This window comes from Polistes fuscatus, unplaced genomic scaffold, assembly GCF_010416935.1.
Source record: "Polistes fuscatus isolate 324 unplaced genomic scaffold, CU_Pfus_HIC Scaffold4, whole genome shotgun sequence".
Lineage (NCBI taxonomy): Eukaryota > Metazoa > Arthropoda > Insecta > Hymenoptera > Vespidae > Polistes > Polistes fuscatus.
The window spans coordinates 12223679-12237109 of record NW_025113118.1 but is presented as its reverse complement, the minus strand read 5'-3'; the positions used below and the strand labels follow the sequence as shown (position 1 = coordinate 12237109).

Below are 13431 nucleotides of genomic sequence, written 5' to 3'. Positions count from 1 at the left end.
ATTTAAAATGAATAATATTTAAACAACTTTGACAATTGTTTTCGCAAACGTTGGGTCTAAAATATCTTGAAAAATAAAAATATATCTAGAGTTGATCAAAGTATTTTTGGAAAAAAGATAAGAAGATTTTCATTTTCGAATAGGTTAGATCAAAATAGTAGTCCTTGGTTGTTTTCCATCGATACGCGGAACCGATAGCACGTTTATAATCAAAATTAATATTCATAAGTCATTGGATATTAAACCTTTCACATTTCCAAGATGAGAGGAGAATATTTACCGATGAAGAAAGGTTTAAAGCTGGAGAGTGAGTTAGAGTTTAACGAATCAAACATCGACACGTATTTTAAACACGGATATATTAATATTATATGCACAAACGTATAGAATGTATCAAAAATCATTTTACCCGGAAAAAAAAAAGAAAAACAAATGAAAAATATATAAAATAGTATATAATTATAATATTATATTATTTCTCTGATTTGTTCGTTTCAAGATAGGAATCTCGTCCAGTAAGAGGGGGTGTCGTTTAACAAAAAATATGACCGTACTCCAAATATCGGGCAAAATAAAATAAATTAATCAATCGGGTGTTTAAAATGACTTCTGGGTAATTTCGTATTCGTTGGATTTGATTTATCGTTAGAACGATACCTCGTACATTATATTCGTATATTCGAGATTGGTCACACACGAGAGAGTTCAACGAAGGTTGAGAAAAAATGAGTTTTAATCGGTTTTGACCGCGTTCTGACCCAACTGACAAGTCTTGGATTGTACTTGTCGAGCGTGGAAAAGTAAAAAGAAAGAAAGAAAGAAAGAAAGAGAGAGAGAGAGAGATAGATAGAGACCCGCCTTCTTCGAGAGATCGAAGGAGAAAAGTGCGGTGCGTGCCAGGTCGTGCCGTTGCCTGGAATGCAACAGCGTGAAAAGGCCTTGGCGGCGAATATAATTAATGGAGGAAAAAATCAGCGACAACTTTCAATCGTTTCTAACCGACCCTAACGAGAAATAAAGAGAAAGAGAAAGAAAGAAAGAAAGAAAGAAAAATAGAAAAAAAAAGAGCGAGATAGAGACTCGAATCTCGTCTAGTTTTTGATCTTAACTCCGGTCACGTGGCATCCGTGTGTAATCGAAAGGGAGAGATCGTGGCACAAGAGCCGGTACCGTTAGAAATGACATAATTGTAGGGGGAAGAAAATGATCCGATAAAAATTCGAATAGAGATTTCACCCTTTCGCGAGAGTTGTTTCCAGATAAACCATTACGATAGGTCGGATTAGTGATCTTGAGTTAGCGGCTCAATGCTAAAGTTAACTCGAACGACAACAAATTCCACCGTATCCGGGGGCTTTTTCACTTTCAAGATCTTTAAGATCTCTTACCTATTGCACGTTCGCGAATGATTCTTATTTCAGTCACGTGGCCGTGGAAAGTCGCGGTTTTCGAGATATCGGCGAGTAAAGCTTAAAGGAACACGAATTCCGCGTGAGCGGGGATCGTAAGGTTAACTTAACCATCATTGGATATACACTTTCTCCGTGTGCGCAAACATCTTTTTTGTGCTTATACGTTCACGCCGTGTCTACTTAATACGAATAGCCTAGATATAAATATAATAGTCTAACTATAAGAAACACAACGTATATGAGAGAGAGAGAGTTCGGGTATCTTCGAGAGTCCTTGCGAGTCCGGTAATTCGATTCAGGCCAGGACACAGTCTCGAAAATAGTTTTGTAATTGAATTTCAATTGAATCGACCCCTCCGGCATCTCGCACACATCCTGCCTTACGAAAGCATTCCCCGATGGGCAGGCTAGACGGCTGGCGATCTAATCGAGTACCGTTCGTTCCTGGTTCAAGTAAAAGTGAGCAACGGCAACAGCAACAGCAGCAGCAGCAGCAGCAGTACCCAATGTGTTTCTTATATTTCTATTTATCTCTCTCTGTCTCTTTTTTTATTCTTTCTCAGATTAACTGAATTCAATCAACGCTAAGATTATATCCCCATTTTAATTGAAGAATTTGAAAAAGAAAGTACTTAAAACATATTAGACCATGGAAAGTGAAGTTTGAAAAGGTCAGTTTGTAAATTCTGATCATAGGTCAGAATTTGACGAAATTATTTAGATGAGATGGATGGTTGAATGAAGTTGATCGAGAGGAATAATAATAAGAAAAATATATTATAAGAGATCTGTGTGCACAGTTAGGTTGGCCCGCTTGATCGTTCATCCGTCCTACCGGGGCGTTCTATTCCTTCTACCCCGCTAGAGAACGTTGCAAGAACTGAAAGAAACTGTGCGATCGACTCGCGTGAAAGTCCGTATCTCGGCGATTAACGGTAATTGTATCTCGATGTTATCTGATATTTTGGACGAGGAATATACTTACTTAGGCCGCTCTAGGTTCTCTCTTCGATCATTTTTTTGTTGTAATTCTTTCATTTGATTTTTTGCTCGGTTAATATTATATCGTTACGATTATTGCTCAATGCGGGGAACGAATAAAGTTATCTGTCAACCGTTCAACTCATCGATGGTTAAAATGACAAGCGTATAAATATAAAGTCATATTAATTATAATTAAAGTCATAGACGAAACTCTTGTTGTTTGAATTCATGAATAGAATTCATTTAGATACGAAACAAAGAAAGGAGAGACAGAATGATTATCACGAGTTAATATCTAAACTTTTCGTACTCGATTATATTCGAAGAAAGGCGAAAGTAGTTCATAGATCGGTAGATATTATAGTAACGTGTATATATCAATCGTAAGCTGTCATATTGCGTACCGTGTTCTTGCAAAATGACGACATTTGCTGCTTCTCATCGGTTATAATCAATCGATTCTGTATTTTACGAGCGATACGCGAACTCACGTAACTCCCACACGCGTGTACGTACACGTGTATATATACATATAAATACATAGAACCATAGTAAAGTTCGATTCCAAATGATTCTAGACAGATTGGATAGGATATAGTCGGCAACTTATACGCGTAAACTAAACTGAAATCTACGTACATATATACATGTGTATTTGTTCTGGAATTTACTCTCGAAACTGTTGTGGGTGAGAGTAAGAGAACTAGGACTTGTACGACTCGTAAGAATGCAAGTGTAACGGGTGACCGATTATTTAAAGATCTACCGGTTGATTTATCGCAAGAACGATAATTGCCGATTGAAGATCAAGAAAAATGGCCAATCGTATGAACAAAAAAATCAAACGAGCCCGCATCATTTCGTAACGTTCGATCCTACGGTAAATTGTTAATCTTCTCTCTTATGTACATTCTTACGGTTATATCCTTTAAAAGGAAATCTCGATCGCACACTATGCCACGATGCTCATCAAGTTTTTGTAAAACGTCACTTCCGCGTCATGTCCTGTCAATTAAATCCTCTTTCTTATGCGAACAGACAAACCATCGCTTTCTTTTTGCTATACTTCACCTACCTATCTTTACATATATATATATATATAAAAGTGTATAGTTATATACATATATGCGTAACGTGTACATGTATATTTCATTTGGTCTCTCTTCATTCTTCCTTTACTTTTATTTAACGGTTTACTTTCACGCTCTCGATCGTCCGTGACATCGAGAAGCTTTCTACGAAAAGATATTTATCCTTTTTTATTTTTAATTTCGTCTAAAGGAATTATTTCGGTGACCACAATTCTAAAAATAAATTAACCAAGTATCTAAAAGAAAGGCATAATATGTGTGCTACATTTTAATAACATTTGGAATAATTATACCCATATGTGTTGCAGTTAACAAATTAATGTAAAATCTCGTTATTGAATAATTATTTATTTTTCTAAATGGAAGAAAAGTGTATAATAAATCAATTGCTTATAAATGATTAATCATTTTAATTTTATGAAATTTAATATACACACTTCTTGTAGAATATTTAACAATATTTTTGGAAATATATAAAATATGATAGGATGAGGAGAGGGAAAATCTTGAAAATTGGCATTTGAGAACACCCGTTATACCATCACGTACGCACATGCCGTTGCACTTTATACGGCAAGGACGCAATCTGGAACAGCCGCAAACGGACTCGACTCTACTACTTGAGAGATTGCTGATTGCAAAGTTGACGGCTAACTAGGCAGCTGTTTTATCGGCTTGCACGTAAATGCATAAACATGTTTCCCTAGATACACGTGTATGTATATACATACATATATTTCAGAAGACGTTTCCTCTTTCTTTTTTTTCTTTACTTTTTTTATCAATTTCTTTTCTCAGAACAATCATTCATATAACATTTACCATTTAAATTTTTAATTACATCTATTTAACAATTCAAATATATTTTTTTTTTATCTTTTTATGTATCTAACAATACATATATATATTTATGTGTTACATATATATTTGTGTTTAAAAAAAAAACTAGCTAATAATAAATATCAGAACGCATAAATCATTTAATTTTGTCTATATTTTCATTGATATTATTTTAAATTTTAATCTTAAAAATATTTGTAAACTATATTGAATCTACGAGAGGGTTGATTTCACCCTTCTAACCGCAAACAATTTATATCGCAAGCAGTCGTGGCCGAGTGGTTAAGGCGTCTGACTCGAAATCAGATTCCCTCTGGGAGCGTAGGTTCGAATCCTACCGGCTGCGAAATTATTTTTTTCGTTATTTTTTAAGGATTATGAGAAGAATTTAATGATATTTTTCGCATTATTATTATCGTAACGTAAAAGCTTACAAATAAATCCAGTAGACCGAGTCTAATTGCACTCAACACTTCTATTTATTAGGACAGTACTTCGCAATATAAATATTCAGTATATATGAATATTTTGTACGTTAAATATAACGTTCATATTAATTTTTGCTAAATATTAAATTCATATATATTAATTTATTAATATTTGTAATTGGGACAGGGTTGAATCAATAATATTGACACTAGATGTATACTAATATCTTATTTTAAAAACCAATAAGTTTTATTTAGAATACTGACCCAAAAATGCTTAGAAATACGGACCCAATAAATAATAGTTAATGTGATTCAAAAAATCAATAACTTTGTATCTTATTTTCCTCCTTTTCGAAAGTGATCATATAGGAGGAATAGTTAAAATTTAAATAAGAAATAATCAGGATACTGATGGTTGACAGTCAAAGGTCAGTCATCTACACTCAATCCACTTACTATGCCGCGAAAACGGCTTGGTTGTTGACCGTTGCTGATTGGCTAACTGTAAAATGGCAATTCCGCTATTCTAGCCGACAGGAAAAGGACGATCGTGCTGTCTCGGAAGGCGCGGAGCGCCAAGGTGATTATATGGCCTTGTCTCACGTGATCGTTCATTAATGTTTATGCGGGGTGCGAATGAGAGAATTTGCATTTGTTGCATTTTAATAAATAACGACAAAAATGAAAGTCTTTTATCGAGTCATTTCCTATTTATAATATTTCGTACAAATGCAATTAAACTAATCGTTCATAGATGCAATTTAAATTGCAAATTAACTGAATACATAATTCATAGTTATTTGTTTTGTTAATCCTCATACAAAGCAATTAAATGAATCTTAATGAATTAGAATCTTTTTCAATTTTAGCGACCGAGTAATATTTTTAAATGCTTTTATTTATATAATTAATATAATTAATTTATCTATATATACAACTATATTAATTTGAAGTTAATCCATTTCGCAAACGGATCTCAAATAATGATAAATCCAAATTTAATTTAATTTGAATAAATCTCGTAATTTTTCAGTCACCCTTTATGATTGGAGTACGTTACATTTCTTGCACGTATTTTAATTTCTTTTTTGTAGAAATTTCTCCAGTCTAAACTTCAAAAAAATTGACCTTTCACCGCATGCACGTAGTAAGAGAGATAGTTGAAGAAGTAAAGAGAAGAGAGAGAAGAGAAAGAGAGAAATCCATTTGTTATATTCAGGGACGCGTCAGAAATATCAAGAAAATATATACGTGAACTTAGAAATACGAAGATGATTATAAGCAAAATTGAACAATTAAAGTTATGTTCTGAGTAACAGAATATTGTTGATTTCGAATCATTATTTACTATGTATTATTTGTCATTATTTGACAGCATTGCATTATGCAACCATAACGTATTCGTATGTGTATATCTATCTCTTTTTCTCTCTGTCTCAAAATTACTTACTTAAAATTATTAGAAATTGTGGTATGGAGTAACAACGTTGACTCACCAAAGTATCATCAGGATGAACTGCTATAAAATCTCTGACTGTTTGTTGAAGTTCACATGTATTTACATATAACTATTTTTAATGAATATCTTTATTGTTTACAGATTAAACATTAAGCAAACTAGCATTGTCCCCGTAAATATTTTTACACATTTGTCTTAATATGTAATGCTACTAACATTAAATGTTTTTATTATGATTATTAATAGAATTGAATGATTTTATTCACAATATTATCAATCCAATAGCAAATTCAATAACAAAACTATTTTTAATGGAATAAACTCGTAATAATAATAGCTTAATATTATCATATTTTGGAAACAATATAGTCTGTAATTAATCCAAAAACTGATATTTATAATTCATTCAACATTGGACATATAAATAATTAAGGTACATTAACTACATAAGCAAAAGTGTAAACATTCATTTTTCCTGTGACTACTCATATATTTTCTAATTTTTCTAATTTTAATGATTTCTTTATGTTCACGCATACAATTGATCTATAAGTATCTTCATTTTTTAATTTAATTTTTCTATCGTGTATATATAAATAGAACGAACACCAACATAATGAAAAATAAAAACATTATTTGTTAGAAAAAGCAGCAATCCAATTAATTTATAAATACATATGTCCATTTGTTCTTAAGTGGTATTTTAAATGATATTAAAAGTATAATTGACGATACTTTTAATTGTATAACTACAATAACTTGTATATTGTAAAGTAATATTATTCCTACTGTATTCGAAACATACCATTTCTGGTATTTACTATCTTTTTATGTTTGTGCATACATATTCATATAAATTTAGATAAATTTCTTTTTACACATGTATAAAGCTAAGAAAAATTCTTCATTTTTTTTTTCTTCAATATTGCAAAATCATTACTTTCCTTTTGTTTTGCTTTTTATTTCCCTCTGATACTTATTTACCGTATATATTCCTGAATTAAACATTATATGCACAAACAGTACATTCTGGGCAAGTTTGTACTAATAAGAATAGTACTTTACTACTATTCTTCATATTAAGCTTAATATTACTAATGTGCTGTGCAAAAAACCTGAATTAGTACTATGATGATATAATAATTTATACAAATAGTAAGCAAATGATATTTGTATAATTATATGTGCAATGTTAACAAGATTTTTATTGTTAACGTAACAGGGAAATTTTGCATTATAAAAAATGCGCAACGTATTACAATTAGCTTCTTCCCTTGTAAGAAAGACAAGTATTATCTCAGTTTATAATCGATGATAAACGAGTCTAAATACCTCACCTACTCTTTATACCAATACACGTAATTAATGTCGTCTCAATGTATAATTAACACACTGTTCGTATTTTAGGAAATACACTGTATAGTAACTATTAAGGACTTGGATCTTTGTTATGTGCAATACTATTTGGAATAAACAAAGTTTCACAAGACATAACGTTCTATTATAATTAGGAAACTCAATACATCAACTATTTCTAATATTCGATGATCAAGTCTCTTTCAATATAACAAAATCATATAATTTATCCTATTACAGAGTAATATTAAGAGGGTAGGGCCCCAACTATTATTAATCCTACCTATTTGTGATCCTTACAGGGTAGGATTATAAATATTTTATCGTGCGATTTAATTACTGTTCACACTAACTAGTGGGCGGTGGAGGTGGTGGTGGCTGAGCCAATAATGTTGGTAGGGTATTCAGATCGATTCCTGGTGGCGCAGGAGTTTGTTGCTGCTGTGGTGGTGGTGGAACGGGAGCTGCAGGAGGCCAACCACCCATTTGCTGAGGTTGCCATCCTGGAAATCCTGGAGGTGGTGCCGTTCCTGTAATTAATAATGGAATTAATTCAATTATTCCAATCTGTGGTATTCACAGAGATATTAATAAAATAAAAAGCAATCAACCTGTGGACTGCTAGCCGCATACGGCTCACTAAAATGTTACCTATTTTACTCAATAATATTATATATCCTAATTTAGTTATTACCAGGAGGTGGTGGACGCATTGGTCCTTGCTGTCCTTGCTGCCATGGTGGAATACCCATTCCAGGTGGTGGAATTTGCGTTGGTGGCATCTGTCCCGGTGGTGGTGGCTGATTGTTCCCAGCCATCCAGGGCATCAATGGAGGGATATTTGGTTGAGTAGTAGATCCAGGAGGAGGTGGAGGTGGTTGCATGACACCTGGTGGTGGCGGCATACTAACTGGTGGTTGCCACTGCATGTTCATTCCATTCATGTTATTTACGTCACCTTGACTCCATGGTGGCGGAGCCATACCCGGTGGTGGCATCATGGGCCCACCTTGCATCATTTGAGGTGGTGGATGTGCCGGTGCAGCCATCAGAGCGCGAGGTGCCTGTTGTCTACATCATAAAAACAGTATGAAGATATTCAAATCGTGAAATCCAAATATTATTATCATTACATATTTATTGTAGATGGTGTATACCTATCGAATAGTCCAGGGTAATTTGGATTTGGTGCAGGTTGTCGAGTTTGTCCAGACTTTGATCTATCCGGTGGTGGACCTTCACCCAATTCTGCCATAAGAGACATATATTCTTCATCTATCTTTGCTTTATCTCCTCCTGGTCCCATTCCTCCCATTCCTGCAGCTGCTGGACCACCTTGTCCAGGACGTTTAGATCTACAATCTCGTGCAATGTGCCCAGCACCCCCACAACTTGAACATACTATATTATTGGTAACATTTGGTTTATCTGGACACTGCAAAAAAAAATAAGCTCATTTTTAATACACATATAACAATAATCTGTAATTCTTTAATTATGAATTAACACTACGTACAAGCCATGATTTATGATCCGATGCACCACAATTCGTACATCGAGGACCATCGTTTTCACGCAATGTTCCATTAAGTAATGCCAACTCTCTTAATTGATTACGTCGTAAATCATTTTGACCTTCAGGAACTTCCACGCCTTGTCTTATAATTTCGTGGATCTGAAAATAAAATAAAATTAATGATTGTGAGTTACGAAATAGAGATAGTTAATTTGAAAGACAAAAAAATTGAACTTACTCTTTCAACAGCCTTCTTTACGGCTTCTAAATTATTTGCAGTTATATAAGCATGCAACGGTTCATCTTCTCCTGGTAAAGGTTGCCCATCTTTTCTACCTACTTTCCCTTCTTTGACAGAACCTTTACCACGAATAATTATTTTAGCACCAGTTTCTTTTTCCATTGCTGCAAATACAAAACAAAAAAAAATTATTTTTATATATAAAACAAAGAGCAACGAATATCAATTTGATTAGGAATGCTAACATTTCAAAGTATTTCCACGTGGTCCAATAAGTAAACCAACAAAGTTTATGTCTGGATGTTCTTCTTGCGGAATCATTACTTTATCATGAACACGTATGATTGGAGGCCTAAAAATATATATAAACGTTACATATATGTTTGACCAAATACAGTCAATAAATATTACAAATTATAAATATAAAATATTAGATAATAAATAATATATGTATATATACTTGTAATCTGGTGGTGGCTTAAATTCCGGATTTATTTTGAGAATCTTCTGTATGAGATTGTGTCGTTCTTCTTCCAATTTACGTCTTGTACGATATTCTCTTGTATTTAACCGTTTACCATCACTACTGTATATTGGCTCTGGTGATGGAGACCTGAAAAAAAATAAACAATTGTCAAGATACAAAGTTTTCATTAAGATGGTACTAGCATACAAGCAACCTGAACCTACTACGATTGTGTGATTAAGTGAATAAATTTTGATGGAGCAGTAGTTTTTTTGAAGTCTAAATAAATTTTGATTTTAGTGAATTTTTATCATTAATAAGTTTAAGACGATTTTTCTTTACTATGTACCTGATACTCTTTGACTATGTTGGAATTTTATTTTACATTTAATTTTATTGTAAGTATGAAAAGTTAGTTTCAAAAAAGAATTGAATTAAAATATAATTAGCAAAGAATCAAATCATAAAAGTAAACAAAATGAAATAAAAAGAATTAATAAAACTGTTTAACTATATATAGAAGATAACAAACATTTTAGAAATGCGATAAAGTAGTCTTGTGAAATTAAAATAAGATGAGATAATTCAAAGATTTTATCATAATTTTTTTTTGTTATAATCACATTGCCTAATAATTTAATGATACAAACAATATAAAGTTTGCCAACAATGCCAAGATATCAGAACAGAAGATAAAAAATATACTATCGTTAATAGTAGCATTGCTATATGTTTATTATTCTATAGTAGGTAACCACTGGAAGACTGCGCGTTTGTGCACGGCAGAAATCGGTATGATGTCAGCTGCTAAGAGATAGACCCTGTGATTATTAGGAAATAATTTCTGACAGATTAGTTATAATCACCTTATATACTTTACTATTACGTGTAATACTAATGAAACACAAAGACATAACATAATGGTTCCAGCTAAAATCAGAGAAGTTAAACCTATTGGAGTAAATCAATTTATTAGAAAAATTATTTAAGTTTATATTTCAAGTTGCACCTGAAAGTAATGTAACAATGAAAGTTACAAAGATATGCTTATGTTAGCAGATGTAATTTTTATTATCCAATATTTTCCTGAAATCTACTCGATAAAATCGTTAATTAATTATTATAATATCTGCTGTGGTTGATCAATAATAAAATTTCCCTATTATTATTATTATTATTATTATATTATTATTATATTATTATTATTACTATTATGATTATTATTATTATTACTATTATTATTATCGCCCTATTAAAATTATTAGTATTTGATAGATTTAAATTGCCGTGCAAATCACGGCAGCCTAAATAGAGAGAAAGAGAGAGGGAGAGAAAGAGAGAGAAAATTATGCTCAAAGTGACCCATGCATCCATTTGCATTGTATGTTATCGAATAAATATTTTGTTTAAAAATTGTGAATTGCCGACTCAGTAAATATGTTTTTCAATAACTTTATAAAAACCCCATTTACATCGGACTACCTCAGATTCGTTCTACATATGCAAGACAATGACTATTTAAAAAATATATGAACTAGGATACCCACTGCAGATTAAGCACTGCCACTAATGTTTTATTTTCTCTAGTTAATATATTTATATATTTATATATATATATATGTATCTATATTGAATTATTAATATTGATTATTTAAATTTTTAAAGTATGTCAGAATCGAAACTTGTAATTATTGCGATAGGAACAATTTATCTGGTAGCAGTGCTTAGTAAAAAATGAATTAATAAAAGAAATTGATTAGGGCAAACCAATGTTATCAAAATTCATCTTCTGTGCTGCGTGGTGGCTATTTACTAGTCCATTCTTTTCAAATGGACATCAGTATCCCATATTAATTCAATTGTAGCCATTTAGATATTTTAAGACGCCTGTATTATGGGCTGCTGTAGTAGATAGGATTGTAGGTATGTAATGGTCATTTTTGGTATGTAAGTTTTTTTCAAACCTTTCCTCTGGATTAAGTGGTATTCCAAGATCTCCAGTGCGTAGCTTCCTGCTGATTTCCTCAATTTGCAGCTGAACTGTAAACCAACGGGTTAGAGGGGGCAGAAACCCCAACAGTTAGACATTGCCAATTTGCTACAACCGTATACGTTTTATAATTTAATCATGATTTTAAAATATAAAACAACACATAAACCTTTTAAGAATAAACTTCCTATTAAGCTTGGAATATATCCAAAGATGAAAGATATTAATTTTCTTTTTTTCTTTTTTATTACAAGATTTGGATATCAAGGTTTGTGCCTTAAAAGAACACACAGTTTTCAAAAGATAGAATTATTGAAACTACACGTATCCATACTTTAAAAATGTTCAGAAACTTTGCAATTTCTATAAATTAAATTTGTACTATAAAAACAAAGTAAAAATTTGCAATAATCGTTCTATAATTTTAATTATTTGTAATAATTGGCAATCCTTATTATCGAAATCCATGATCTATTTACTTCTTAGAAAAAAAAAGTTAGCCTTACCTCTCGTATCTACAAGTACTTACTGGCATACATATTTATACTTACATAATAATATATAATTTATAATGATATTATACTTGAAAAAATAAATATTGGAAATTTATATACAAAAGTCTGACTTAAAAAACATTCTCTATCTATATAATAGTGTATTAAGACTAAACGATATGAATTATTATAATATGCGTATAAAATATTACTTACAGAGGTAAGCTTTCTCCTGTTCGGGGGTCAGATTAGTCGGTAGAACTGTAGGCATCCCGGGTATAAAGGTTTTGTCATGTTCACTACCACTCCATCTAGTTTTCCTCCTCTTCCTACGTTCCTCTTTCGTTTCTTTCTCCTGCTTAACATCGCCTAAGATAATGATGCAATTATTTTCAAACTTATAAACAGATTTTCTCTTATACTAGAAATACTACAAGATTGAAGTGCAATAAATATTATATGTATGCAATAGCAATAATATTTAAAGAATCTATAGAAAATTATATTGCAATGAAGTAATCTATACATAATAAATATTGAAAAAAAAATATTACAATATATATTATAAAATAATAATAGTAGACACACACACACACACGCACACGCACACACACACACACACACACACACACACACACACACACACACACACACACACACACATATTAGTTATAAAAAGAAGGGGGGACGTTGGTGTACGCACTGTCGGCTTCGCGCTTTCTGCTTTGTGTTGTAGAATTGTTATTAGCGTTGAGAGGTGTTCCATTAGCGATCGCTGCACTCACCGCAGCAGCTGCGGCTGCTGCTGCAGCAGCCGCGTTAGCAGTTGCAGCGTTTTGCTGCGCATTCTGCAAATAACTCGGATTCAACAACGACGTGAAATTTCGTGATTGATTCATCGCGTTCGTTGTAAAACTCCGACGTCTCGCTTACACGTTCTTCCGTCTTCGTCGTTGTCGTTGTTCTTCCTGTCGTCGTAAAGTTCTCTCCTCTAATCTCAAAATATAAATTTATACATAAGATTAAGAAAATGGCGATTACTGACCAACGAACATTCGTTTCTTCGACTTCATGGGCGTACCAGACACGAACGCTGCTATTCCAAGACTGCCTAGTAAACGCGAACATAGTTTAACATTCTGACTCATTGT

General features: G+C 32.4%; 1 protein-coding gene and 1 non-coding gene across 3 annotated transcripts; one reads left to right on the top strand and one right to left on the bottom strand.

The window, feature by feature from the left end:
• The first annotated feature begins 4591 nt into the window (after positions 1-4591).
• Positions 4592-4673, top strand: Trnas-cga. The gene has a single exon. It is a non-coding gene; the product is annotated as a tRNA-Ser (tRNA).
• Positions 4674-7135: 2462 nt separating this feature from the next.
• LOC122520636 (splicing factor 1-like) lies at positions 7136-13409 on the bottom strand. Of its 2 annotated transcripts, XM_043640807.1 has the most exons (12): positions 13326-13368; positions 13214-13248; positions 12984-13128; positions 12497-12649; positions 11761-11836; positions 9791-9943; positions 9576-9682; positions 9328-9494; positions 9090-9248; positions 8731-9008; positions 8268-8644; positions 7136-8103 (listed from the first exon to the last, which is right to left on the bottom strand). In XM_043640807.1, the coding sequence occupies exons 1-12, from the start codon at positions 13351-13353 to the stop codon at positions 7922-7924; spliced, it is 1860 nt and encodes a 619-aa protein (XP_043496742.1). In that variant the 5' UTR covers positions 13354-13368; the 3' UTR covers positions 7136-7921. The 2 variants fall into 2 exon arrangements, with proteins under 2 accessions (XP_043496742.1, XP_043496741.1); XM_043640806.1 differs by having other exon boundaries at positions 13214-13409.
• Positions 13410-13431: the final 22 nt, after the last annotated feature.

Coding starts and splice junctions, on each gene's coding strand:
- LOC122520636 (XM_043640806.1), bottom strand. CDS start 13,408: ATGTTCGCGTTTACTAGGCAGTCTTGGAATAGCAGCGTTCGTGTCTGG. Junction 12,650..12,983: donor CAGAAAGCGCGAAGCCGACA/GTGCGTACACCA, acceptor TCATTATCTTAG/GCGATGTTAAGCAGGAGAAA. Junction 11,837..12,496: donor ACAGGAGAAAGCTTACCTCT/GTAAGTAATATT, acceptor GTTGGTTTACAG/TTCAGCTGCAAATTGAGGAA.